The sequence below is a fragment of the Rhinolophus sinicus genome, linkage group LG02 (genome assembly GCF_036562045.2).
Source record: "Rhinolophus sinicus isolate RSC01 linkage group LG02, ASM3656204v1, whole genome shotgun sequence".
Lineage (NCBI taxonomy): Eukaryota > Metazoa > Chordata > Mammalia > Chiroptera > Rhinolophidae > Rhinolophus > Rhinolophus sinicus.
This window is the reverse complement of record NC_133752.1, coordinates 195,111,020-195,123,641: the sequence shown is the minus strand read 5'-3', so window position 1 is coordinate 195,123,641 and position 12,622 is coordinate 195,111,020. Positions and strand designations below refer to the sequence as shown.

The window sequence follows — 12,622 nt, the reverse complement described above, 5'->3', positions numbered from 1 at the left end:
CTGCTAAGTCAGTGCCTTCAGTAAAAACAAATTCTGTTTTTGCCATTGAATTGCAATATGGAATTGCAGTGTGTTCCCATGGTCACACATTTCTGTAGTTTGCAAATATGAGACATTTTAACCTCAGTTAAGTTTCTTTCCACTCCTGTGCCCGTCTTTGTTCGTCACTGGGAGTGTTCCTGGAAGCCATCAATGACAAAGAGTGAATCCAGTGAACATGATGGAAAAAGACTGAAATGTCTTGCTGAAGTGACCTGAAATAGCGACATCAACAAAGGTAACAGAGAATTAATGGGCCCATGCAGCGAGGGCATAGGAGCCACACTGGATAACAAGTGTCGTCCATCCAAGGAGCGTTGGTCCCTGTGTGAGAAAACTCAGCACGCCCTGAATTCCTACTGCTCATCTATGAAGGAAACTTGGTCCGTGTTTGTATTCTGTCTGTAGAATAAGGAATACGCCATCCTCGTCGGACAAAGAGGTGAGGAGAGTGTACAACGTCACAGGGAATGTGTCCCAGAGGCGGTCGGGCAGTTAACACAAAAACATCCTGTTACTTTTCTGAGTTGCTTGATGTTTATAGTATTTGTCAGCTTCTTAGAATTTGCAATTTGTGGATTTCTATTCTCCTTCGCAGGGAAAGTTAATATTCACTGTCGTACCTAATTTTGGCTTTGTGATTGCGGGTTCAAACATCTGGCAGAAATGAGTTTTCATTCTCTCCTTGGGCCATGACTCCCCCACCCACCCTTTCCCCAGACCACCCAGGGGACATTTCAACAAGGGCGGGTTGGTCAGAGGAGGCGGGAAGGCTGTGAGTGAGGAGTGAGGTCCAGGCGCTGGGCCAGGGGACAAAGGGCCTCCTGCCCAAGCTGAGGTCAGCTGCACCCAATAAGTACCCCAGCCCGGCTCCCATGGGCAGCTCAGGGATGGCCATGTCCCAGGTGTGCCTCATCTTCCAGAAGATCAGCAGACAGGTGTGGGGAGGAAAGAAAGGAAAAGCAATGGCCAGCAGGACTCAGGGAAGTGGGGACTCAGGTGACTGCTCCTTGTGAATCCTTTTGTCTGAGTCTAATGAAAAAAGCTTGACAATACTTTCCTTTGGTCCTCAGCAGGGGTGGGGAATTTCCCGAGGAGGAAGCTTCTAGGTGAGTGAAATCTCAGGGCTCTCGGGCTGCTACTCTTCTGCTGTGACCTAGTGGAAATTTCACTGCTACGCCATCCAAAGGTCAAGACTCCGCTGATTCTTTGCTCTTCCTTTTTCTATGTAGCTGGACAAAGAACAGACTGTGGTTCTTGTCCCTCTGCGCACCCCTTGGAGATTTCTGTTCCTAAAAGACCGCAGTGTCTCTCCAGTGTTGAGGGCAGTTTGTAGAGAATGGGATTTCATTCCAATGACTGCAGAAGCCTCTTAACTTCCAAATGAGGTGTCTTCGGGGGAAACTTTCCACTTGGAAACCTCATCATCAATGATGCCAGGCTTCCAGGAATGGCCAGAAAGCCGCTTAACTCAGAGTACCTGAAAATCTGTAAATGTGAAATAAAAACAGTAAAAATAGATATTATCATGAGTCCCCCAAAATAAGGGGGTCTTATATTAATTTTTGCTCCAAAAGACGCATTAGGTCTTATGTTCAGGGGATGTCGTCCTGAAAAAAATCACGCTAGGGCTTATTTTCTAGTTAGGTCTTATTTTCGGGGAAACATGGTATTTGCAATACCAGTAATTTTTTTAACAGAAAAATAAATGGGCCCCTTTCTTGCCTCAGCTCCTCGGCCTGGACCTGACACCCTAGCCCCCACCACCGCACCCTGCCCCCTCCTTGCTGGCCCTCTCTTCTCCTGGAAGCCTCTCACTGAGCCTCTGTGAATGCTGTGTGGCCTGGCTTCCATGGCAGGCTCAGCCTGCTCTGGGCTTGTGTACCCCTCACGCTGGGTTCCCACTGGGTTGTGACTTGGATGTGTGGGTGTCAAGCTCTGCCCTAGACAGAGGGTGCCCAGGACAGGGCCTGGCCCTGAGCAATGCCCTGGAAAAGTTTGTTGAATGAAGGAACAAGTGACCCAAAGTTTCTTGTGGGTCCCTGGAGGGACTTCCGGACTCCTGTAGGGATTAGAGGTACTGGCCTGGGTTCTTCGCTGTCTGTGAGCCTAATGCCCATGGGGGTTTGAGGGGGCTGGCCCAGCCACAGGGCAGTGGGAAGGGAAGTGAGTAAAAGAACTTGCTGGGCAGAGAGAAGAGGTGAGAGCTAAGGAGCCAGGCCGAACCGGTGGGCGAGTCCACGGGGTAGAGTCCCCTGACGCCACCCAGCCTTCTGCACCGCTTCTGGAGTCCTAACGGGGGCCAGATCCAAGACCAGACTCATGCTGCCTGGAGGGCTCCCCTCTCCTGTCGCTCCTGGTCCCACTCCCCACACTTCCTGAATGTCTCCCTCCACAGATTTCCTCATCCAGAACCGCATCCCCCCTCGGGGTCTGTACCTGCTCCATCTCCCCTTGCTGGACCCTTGTTCTCTGCAAATCCCCCAAGCCCCTTGGAAAGAAACCTAACGAGAGAGGGGCTCAGTAAATGTTTATGGCAAAACAGCTGTTTTCAACCAACATCTTATCCTTTGCAAAGTACTTTCATGTCTTGTTACTCCAGTTGTTCATCAAATCCGTTTGAGGCGGTGGGTATTCACTCCCTTTCATATTGTAGATGAGGAAACTGCCCCCATTGGCTTAAGAGATAAGGTCAGAGAGCAACCTGAGGGGGCTTGCTCTAGAGTCTCAGGACACCCATGGTGGCCTCGCAAGTGGGGAGGGAGGAAAGGGGGCAGAAAGGAGGGAGGGAGGGAGGCAGGGAGGGGGAGGGAGGAGCAAATCTTTTTGAAGGGTCCTCCTGACCCATGGCCAAGCTCACCACAGCCTCTGGGAATCTGCCTCTGGAAGTTCTTGGGGGCAGTTTCTCAAGTGTGAGAAGGATGGTCTGTTAAAATACAGATCTGCTGGCCTCCTAAAGTCTCCTGGAGCCAAGTCTCAGGTAAGGGCGGGAATCTGCATAATTAGTGGCTGCCACACACCCGCCTGTGCCCTCTGCCCCATAGAACCATAGAATTGCATGGGGTGACAATGCATGAATTAGCCTCAGGGGAAGCTAATTGTTTCCTTAACTGGCTGAACTCCCTCTGGGGAGCCCTGCCCTGCCTGGCAGGGGGGTTGGTTTGCCTGGTGGCCAATAACCGGCTCCGATGACGGTTCCCCAGGAGGAGTTTAGGAAGTGTTCCCAGCTATAGCAGCTTGTTAGAACAGAGGGGACATGCTCTGAAAGAGGCTCCTAGGGGCTCCGAGGAAGGGCATTAGAGAGGCATGCCCTGCGCTCCGTTCCCACAGCCCCCCACCCAGCACATTCCTGGTCCTGCCTACCCCTGACCCCCTCCACCACTCTGTCATGCTGCCTGCCTCTCAAGCCCTGGCCTGGCCCTAGAAGGGGAAGAAGCCACCGGGAGATGAAGACATTGCAGGTGAGGGCGTTCCCACAGGCCACAAGGTGGCGCCATTGACACAGGACAGCCGGGGGCTGTCCTTGTAGCAGGGAGGGGAAGGGGGTGGCACCATTAGCAAAGGAACTTGGAGGCTCTGACACCAGCCACCAAGGATCTCTTGTGATTGGCCTCCTGGTCGGTGCTTGTCTCTCAGGGACACAGTTGAACCAAGGACCTAAACCTAGCAAGGCCTTGGCACGTGGTGAACATGGAGTAAATGTTGAGAAATGATGCCACCTTGTTTTTTCAGATCTTCAGAATTATTTTCAGTTCGGCGGGGGAGAGGCACTAGCTCCTTACTGCCTCCCCGCAACCAACTTAGCAAGGAAAATCTTATCTCTCTCTGGGCATGCGGCCAATAGGAAAACCCTGGACTCTGGTCCCAGGTATGCCTCTGATCCCCTCCACGAGCCCAAGCAGGCCACTTTATTTTTCTCTGTCACTAAATCTGTAGGATGAGGGTTATAATACCAGCCCTGCTGGGAGGGTAAAGCAAACTGCAGGAGAACACAGTGTTTAAAAGCGCAGTCACAGGAGTTCAAATCCTTGTTTCACTGCTTACTCGCTGTGTGGCCTTGGGCAGGTGGCTTGCACTCTCTGAACTTCAGTTTCCTCCTCTGTAAAATTGGGGCAGTAACACCTATTGTCCCCTCTAGGTTTCTATGAGGAGTGAAGTAGTCACTACATGAAACAATTACTTAATAAAGAAGAGAAAATACAGGACAGGTTGGACTGAGAAAGGACTTTGTAGATGGGCCAGGTCAGCCTTCCAGCCCGGCCAGGAATCTCCCAGGAACATGCAGGGTGGATAGCTTCCAGGTGGGTTTGCACACGTCCAGTAACAGAGCGCTCACTCCCTCTTGAGAAAGGAGGCTGTTTCACTATGGGCCAGCCCAGCTCACAATTAGATGGGTCTCCTTCAACCGCGTCACAGCTGGTTCTCAGGGACCGAATCATGCCCCTGGACTAGTGGTCACGTCTCCCCCCCAGAGAGCAGCGGGGTCAGTGCCACCCAAATGCCCCCTGCTACATGGTACAGAAAGGGGTACCCCCCCAAGGCACACTTGGGTGTCACTGGGAGGGGAGGGATGCCATCCTCCACCTTCTCCAATGCAGGGGTGTATGAAGGAGAGGACGGAAGGAAACAAGGGGTTGATCGATCCACCCCTGGGACCCCAGGGCAGTGAGGACCCCAAGGACTGGAGGAGTGAGCTGCTCTGGGTCTCAGGCATCAGACCGCTATAGAGGGTCACTGTAAGGGGGCCCCTCCAGCTGGTGGGCTCCTGGCACTGGAGTCTGTCGGGAAGAAGAAAGTGGCTTCCTGCAGTGGCGGTGGGAGCAGAGTGGTCCCCTTCCCAGGGCACTTCTGCCCACAGTGCAGCCTGGGGAAGAAATGCAGAGAAAACAGGCAGCTCCTGAGGGTGGGAACGAAACACAGCCAGGCTGGGGTCTCGCGCCCACTCGCTCACTCGGGGCAGGTGAAGATCCCGTCTGGGGGCTCTGTTTTCCTCCCTAGACAGGGTGCACCTTGAGACTGGAACGTGGGCTGCAGCATGAGGGGGCTCAGAGCTGGGGACGGGCTACAGCAGCACCTGTGTGACAGGCAGGGGCAGAGGCAGTACCTGTGCCCATGTTCCAAGGCAGCCTGGCCCTCGGCCACCTCCTGATGCCAAGTCACAAAGAGACTCACAGACTGATGCCTTTAAAATGCTCCCTCCGTGCACAGAGGCATTAACATGACGTCTGTCACCATGGCATCGAGGTGCTTAGACAACCTGCTCCCCCCAGGAGCTCAGAAACAGCGTGAAGCAGATTATCTGTGTCTCACCGTGACACATGCGATCATGTATCATCGTGATGGATCAACAGTCAGTACCACTGGGGTCCCCTCCGCCCCCCAGCCGGTCGGAACGGAACCGGCTTGCATTCATACGTCTTCCTCACCTGGTGGGCGGTCCCGCTCCTGCCAGGCGTCCTCCCAGCACTCCTGGTGTTGGTGGGAAGCGTCTTCTGGCTTTCATCACTCATGTGCAAAGCGGCTGAGGGGAGAGGGAAGCCTTGGGTGAAGGACAGAAGCTGGACCCCATGATGCCACCACTGGGGGCTGCAGTGGGAGGTGAGGGGAAAGGCTGGGGGGCGGCTTACACAGCTGGGTGTTCCGTGCTGCCCCTGAGCCCCGTCCTGATCTTGGGCCAGCTGCTTTGCCTCTGAGGGGAATAGCTTTCTCCTTTGTACAACAGGATGACATTTCTCTTGAGGGTTAATGGAGAAAGGAGATGAAGTGCTCAGCTGAAACCCAACCACCTTTGCCCCACTTCCTCCACGTGCCAGCATGCTGCGTCCCTCACCATCACCCCTGGACCCCTTGCCTCTGCCACTCCAGACAAGCAGGCAGACACCTTTCCCCCTGCCCCATCCAGGGTGGCCTGGTGTTGGGCTCCAGAATGTCCAGGGCAGAAGGTGCCCGGTCTGCGGATAACTGCTGTCCCTATGTTGGTGCCTGCTGGATGCCAGGCCAGATGGGGAAGCAATTCCTGTGTCTCCTGGTGGGGCAGGGGATGAGCTCAGGTTTAGGGAAGCTTCAGCGAGGAAAGACATTTGAGGTGGGCTGGAGGGGGAGCATCCACGGGCCTCCGCGGGGGACCCAGGGTGGCCCTTGTTGCGCTTATGACCAGCCACCTTCCAGTCCCAGAGCTGTTTGGCACCCTGTGAGGTGGGGAACTTGTGGCTCCTGCCCTCATCCAGACTGCCTGCCCCTCCTCCATCACGAACCTGCCCCCTCCCGGATCCTCCCAACCACGGTCTACCCCTACCTAAAAGCCTGCTCTTTGATGAGCACGGTATGGGGCAGGGGGAGGCTCCTGGACTATTTACAGGGGGAAGTCCACACAAACGTGGTTATTTTTAAAGAGTTTCAGAAGTGAGCAGCTGAACCAAGCCCTGATGTTACTCGTGGAATCTGTCCCCCTTCAGTCACCAGTGTCTTCTGGACCCGCCACCAGCTGAAAAGGGGCGGAGGAGGGGAAAGCCCACCCACCTAGTGGGTTGGGAGGCCCCGCCCAGCCCTCCTGCAGATTCCTCACCTGACCCCTCCACCTGGGGCCGGTGGCTACTTGAGTGGAAAGTTCCTGGTTGTTGTGAGGAGCAGGCCCAGTGAGGCCTCCAGGAAGCAGAAGAGCGGCCAGGGAGGAGCTTGGTGGGGACACGAAGGGGAACTGGGGCTGCCGGCAGCCTGCCCCCTCCTGTGAACTCAAGAGGAAGGAGGGACGCTGACCAGGAGGCCCCGATGGAGAGCCGGCCTCCGCAGTGGTGGGCCCCGCCGCCAGGTCCCCTCACGGCCCCCTGGCTCCTGGGCTTGCTCCTGTCCCCCTGGACCGTGCAGCTCGCAGGTACCGTCTTTCTTCTCACGCGCTCGCTGGCTCCGCACATCAGAGAGGCTTTCATCCACCCGCCCCGCCGCGTGCAGCTAATTCCTGTCTCAGGGGATTTGCTGGTTGCGTTTGAACATTGCAGGCTTCACAGGGGAAGCCTTTGGGGACCAGGAGATGTTTAGCTAATGCCTCGTCAAGGTGGCTTTTGAAGGGGCTGTGGGGGGGAGGGGACAGTGCCCCCTCCTCACGGCTGTGTTAACAGCCTCCCTCCCAGCACAGCTTGACCTCCTTGACCCTTAAACAAGATGGGTGGGCGTTGCTGCAGCCTGGGGGCATTGGGATTGGGTGCAGGGGTCAACGGGGAGGGACATCTCACCTCCAGCGGAGCACATGATGGAAGCACCAGGTTGAACCTGCCGAGTGGCAGGGACACCCTCGGTGTTGTCACTGTGTTAGCTGGGAGCAGGAGGGAAGGCAGAGGTTGGCCACCGGGAGCACTAGAACCTGGGGTACAAAATTGTCACTGTCGCCAGAAAGGGTGGCACCTCCCACTTCCTGAAATACAACCAGAGGCCACAGCATTATTTACAACTTGGGAGCTAGGCCTTTCTGAGGGCTGTCACTGTGCCCCCTCGTCCTGGTCGCAGGCCCCCTCAGAAGCTGGGTGGCCTGGATCCAAGCCAGGACCTGGGGTGGGTGGCCTTGGGGTAAGTTCATAGAGGCTAAGGAACCCCCAGGAGTGTCCCTCACCAGGGCTGCCCACACGGGTCTCTTGGGCTCTGTCTCTCCCTCTTGTATTCCTAGGATCCCCTCTACCCGCCGACTGTGCAGGCTGGGTGTGTTTCTTCCATTTCACTCAGACTTTGATGAGGCTTCCAGGAGCTGCCCCCGCTTCTGCCTCCTCCTCTGCCTCACTTATACCATGAACAAGAACAGTTATGTATTATCACATTCACACTGATACTCAGTCCTCTTCATCTTGAGGCGCTGTCCCCACCGGCACCATTTAAGAACAGGGAAATGGAGGCCCAGGGAGGCCAGGTAGCTTGCCCAAGGCCTAGCAAGTGAGTAGAGGTCGGGTTCAGACCCGGGTCAGCCTGAGCCTGGAGCTAGGACCATTGTCAGTGGGTTCTGGGGTTCCTCTCGCCTTTCTTTCTAAAGAATATTCTTCACAGAAAAACCCCCCACCCCCAGAAAGGCAAGAGCTGATGGTGGGCCCCTGGTGACATCTCTCCTTGCATCTCATCATCTACCACCCCCTCCCACCCCTCAGAGATGGGCCAGTGCAAAGATGGCTCAAGGAAATGCAGCTTGTTGGGGACAATGCATTTGAACTCACTCTTAGTCATTTTTAACTTAATTACCCCCGATTCCCATCATTTCTTTTTGTGTGGTCCCTCCTCCCCAGAAAGGACCAGGTACATCCTAGAAACTGAGTGGAAGAGACTTTGCACGGTGCTGCTGTGAGAAGCTCTTTTGTAATCCTCTCAACTGCAAACAAACAACAGATTTCCACCCCACTCCCCCACCCCCACCTCCGTTACACAAAAGAGAAACTCTGCTCTTTCACAAGAGGTGAAAACACCCTCCCAGCCTCCTAGAACTCTTGGAGCAGCAGACAGCACCCCATTACTCCTGGTCCTGCCCCTGCAGCTCTGTCTCTGTCACTCCACGCCCCTTCCCCACCCTCTTGTCTCTGAATTTTGAGGGTTTGATCAAAATGAGGGAATCCTGCTGCTCCCGCATTCCCCAAACCTCCCCTGAATTCATCCATCAGCCCAGGGCAATCAGCTCTATCAAATGCCAGCACCAAGCCCTAACCTGCACCCTCAACTATGTCACCAGGGGTTCTTGGAGAGCGTGGTCACTGAAGCCCAGGGTCAATGCACTGTATCCCTAAATGGCCATATGACGCAGGGTTGGGGACAGGCCAGGGGCCTTCAGCCTGAGTTTGACTCTGAGCTCTGCGACTCACCCCGGGACCCTGGGCAGGTTCTTAATGTCACTGTGAATCAGTTGCCTCATCTGTTAAATGGGTGCCTGCCTGGTAGCTCATCCTGAGACTGAGTGGCTAGGGCACATGGTTACGGCTCAGAGAATGCCAGCCACCTGCCAGCCTTGCAGAGCCTATCAAAACACTCCACATCTTGGTGAGCCCAGGGCCTCCTAGGAATCACTCCAACCTTTCCAGGGGCCCCTAGCACACCCTGGGGTGGCTTCTCAGGACCTCTCTTGTTCCCAACTCTTGTCCTCCTGTTGTGAGCTGGGACTCAGGCCTGCTGTCCTGAGCCCTCTGCAAACTCTACTCAGAGGGTCCTGCAGCCACTTGTGTCAAGTGCTCTCCCAGGGGTAAATCATCTGAGCCTGATGCTCAGCGTTCCTGGGAGCAGCAGCACAAGCCCAGCTTCTACCAGTCCTCAGTCACCGCCAAGGGCTTTGGGGCCAGGCAGACCAGGTTCAAGTCCTGCCTTCTAGTGACTGCTGTGTGACCTCAGGCAAGTTACTTAACCTTTCTGAGCCTCAATGGACTCAACAAATGTCAGTCTCCTTTCTCTTCCTGGCCTTTCCAGGACTCTGGGCTACATTTATTTCTCAAATATCCATTGAGAAGGACCAGTTCTAGGCAAGGGAGGGATTAGACAGGCCACAGCCCCCACTCTCAGCCTGGTGGAGACTGAGATTGGAGACCGGCCTGGAGAACATTGACCCATCACCAGAGGTGGAAGTTACCAATTCCTGTTTGCCACCCGCACACCCCTGTTTGCTCTTGACTCAGGTGTCACTGTTCCCTTTGTCATCCAAAAGACATTCAGGAGCCCCCTGCCTCCCTTTGCACAGCTCTGGCTCCTGTCAGGATTGGCCTCTGCTTTTCATCTGTCTAATCCCAATAAAGAGCTTTCCAGGCAGGCAGACTAGAAGCAGCTCACTGCTGGAGGTGGGACAGGGGGAGTGTGGGAGGGGGCAGTGGAGACGAGGTGGGGAAGAGACAGAGCAGGAGGGTGGGTAGCAGGCCCAGCATGGATGAAGGCTGGGAGGCCAGAAGGCAGAGCCGCCATGTGAGGTTCAGTTAGACTGGGGAGGGGCGGCTCTCAGCAGAGCAGTGCGATACAATCCCCACTGGGCTGTAATTCCAGGTGGATTATAAATGCCTGTGAGGTAGGGGTTCAGAGCCGTTCCAATAGGTCCTATTGTCACTGCTTTCTCTTTTCAAATTGTGAAATATAATACTTATACAGAAAGGTACAATAAATATTACAAAGTAAAGTCCTGTGTGACTACCACCCAGGTCAAGAAAGAGAGCATATTCCAGTGCCCCAGAGCCCGCCCCCCCATACCCCCCAAGACACCCCCTCTCCCCTTTACTAAGCTAAGCGTCCCTGCATGATATAGATTAGTCTTGCTTGTTTTTGAACTTGGTGGGTGTAATCAGAATGATGTGTGTCTTGTTTTGTAACATTCTTTCACTCAGTGTTAGGTTTTTTAAAGATGTATCCAGTTGAGGGTTGGCTGAAGTTTGTTTTCATTGTTAAAAAGCAGGGGTCGCAAACCATGGCCCGCAGGCTAAATCCAGCCCACTGCCTTTTTGTGTGGTTCACGAGTTATGAATGGTTTTCATATTTTTTAACAGTTGGGGGAAAAATCAAAAGAAAAATATTTCATGACACGTGAAATTATACAGTATTCATATTTCCATGTCCATAAATAAAGTTTTATTGGAACAGAGCCACGCTTAGTTGTTCATAGATCATCTATGACTGCTGTCGCCCTATGACCGCAGAGTTGAGTCGTTGCGATAGAGACCATATGGCCTGCAAAGCATAAAATATCTACTATCTGGCTCCTTACAGAACACGTTTGTCAACCCCTGCTGTGGTGTGTCCCACTGAGTGAATATACTGCAATTCATTAAGTTGTGATTGACGTTTCAGTGCTTCCTGTCTGGGGCTGTGAACACTTGGGTGTGGTCTCCAGGCACATGTGTGTTCGGTGCCTCCAGGGCACACGGTCCCATTGAGGCTGTTTCTGTCCTCGCTGTCCACCTTCCCACATGGACTGTGAGCTTCCAGAGGCAGGAACTGAGCCCCCATTCCTAGTTCTGGTGCTCAGCACCCTTCTATGTTGGCCTCTGGTGGACAGCAAACGGAAGGCACCTCAGGACCGCCTGGGGACAAGGTGGCTGGAAGGAGCCGAATGGTGTGCCTGTCTGGTATCTTCTGGTATCTGACCCTTCCCAGGACTGTGGGCTGTGAAGGAGAAAGGGTGGGGCTGGAGCCAGAGCCCCTTTGAGGCTCTAGGCTAGATCCCTGCTTGCTGCTGATGGGCCAGGGGAAGGGGACACGGGCGAGCACAGCCCAAGTCCAAGGGCAGAGCAGGCACTCCTTACAGAGCTGTGATAGGGCCCAAGGGCACGTTTCTGAGGCCACCTGGCAGCACATCAAAATGTAAAACAGACATACCCTTTGCATCAGCAACTGCCCTTCCCGGACCTTGTTTTAAAAAGCTAGGGGCTCAGGAGACAGCCTGTATATGCAAGGGTGATCCCGGATGGGTCCATGCAGCACAGCCTCACTGCCATCAGCTAAAGGATAGCCCTGGGCTGTCCTTTCCTCCCAGGTGGGGGGTATGACTGAGCTCACCTGGGGCAGGTGAGGGTGTGGACAGAGAACAAGTACCAGGGAACAAGTACCCAACTGTAAGAGGTGGGCTGCATAAGAAAAGCCAGGAAAAGGGCGAAGAAAGAAGGTGTGGGCTGGGGAAGTCCTGGGGGAGGAGGGAAGGTCAAAGAGGGAGGCTTCTGCAAGGTCGGGGTCAAGGCCAGAAATAGCAGGAGCCACAGTTTAGCTCCTGCAGTTTAGCACACACCCCCAGGGGCACCCCGTGAGGTCTTCTCCCCTCCCTCCATTTCTCTCATCCCCATTCAGAGACCAGGAGCAGGGTCTTTGCTGACCTTGTGTGGTAGGAGGGGAGGAGGCTGGATGGGAGGACGGAGGGTAGTGAGTGATTCTATGCCCCAAGGGTACAGGATCTTTGGAGAGGTAGATTTTAGCGAAGTCAGGATAAAAGGGATCTGGTGAAAATGTCCACAGGAAGGAGTTAGTGTATTGACAGCCAGAAGCATTTATATTTTAGAAGGAGGCTGGAGTGGGGAGGGGGACCGAAACCCACAGAATGAATCACTAATTTGAGGGTTTGGGGCAGCTGCGGAAGAGTGGAATTCTCTAGTATTTCTCTTGTCATCTTTCTAACATGAAATATGATCACATCAATTCCCAGTTGAGAAGGCCGCGGAGGCTCTCCTGGGTTTCCAGGACCACATCCAGCCCTCCCCTGACCGCCCCCAAACCCTTTCAACTTCAGCAGGCTCTTGAGTGCTCCAACTCGGTGCCCTGTTTCAAGATTTCTAGAAGCTTCCCCCAAGAGCTTTCTTGTGCTTAACCCCCCTCCCCGTGCCCTCCCCCCCAACCTGGCTGCTTCCTTACTCTTCCTTCAAAGTTCGCCTTGGTAAAGAGACAGGAAAGGAAGATCAGAATGTTCACCGCTGTGGTGTCAGGGTTGCAGAACGGCAGACAAGTTCCACGTTCTTCTTGATCCTTCCCTGTGGTGTCTAGAATTTCTATAGTGAGCATGTTTCGCTTTAATAAGGGGGGGTGGTGGCTGAAGAATTATAATTTAAAACACAAGCAAGGGCCCACTCCCAGCTGGACAGGGCCCCTCTGGGTTTCTGCTGTC

At 54.3% G+C, this 12,622-nt stretch overlaps 1 protein-coding gene and 1 long non-coding RNA gene across 3 annotated transcripts in view; one reads left to right on the top strand and one right to left on the bottom strand.

Annotated features, from left to right (window-relative positions):
• The window catches only part of NFAM1 (NFAT activating protein with ITAM motif 1), a 76,252-nt gene that overhangs the window by 40,081 nt on the left and 23,549 nt on the right, over positions 1 to 12,622 (top strand). Inside the window, exon 1 of one of the 2 annotated variants that reach the window (XM_019715440.2) lies at positions 6,659 to 6,910. The exons of the other annotated variant lie outside the window; for it this stretch is intronic. Coding sequence (XP_019570999.2) covers positions 6,808 to 6,910 — 103 coding nt within the window. The 5' untranslated portion in view covers positions 6,659 to 6,807. Of the gene's footprint in view, positions 1 to 6,658; positions 6,911 to 12,622 lie in introns of those variants that run through there. 2 annotated transcript variants of the gene reach the window in all.
• Positions 1,573 to 6,711, bottom strand: LOC141570195 (uncharacterized). The gene is made up of 3 exons (XR_012494163.1): positions 6,605 to 6,711; positions 5,466 to 5,560; positions 1,573 to 4,903 (listed from the first exon to the last, which is right to left on the bottom strand). It is a non-coding gene; the product is annotated as an uncharacterized LOC141570195 (long non-coding RNA).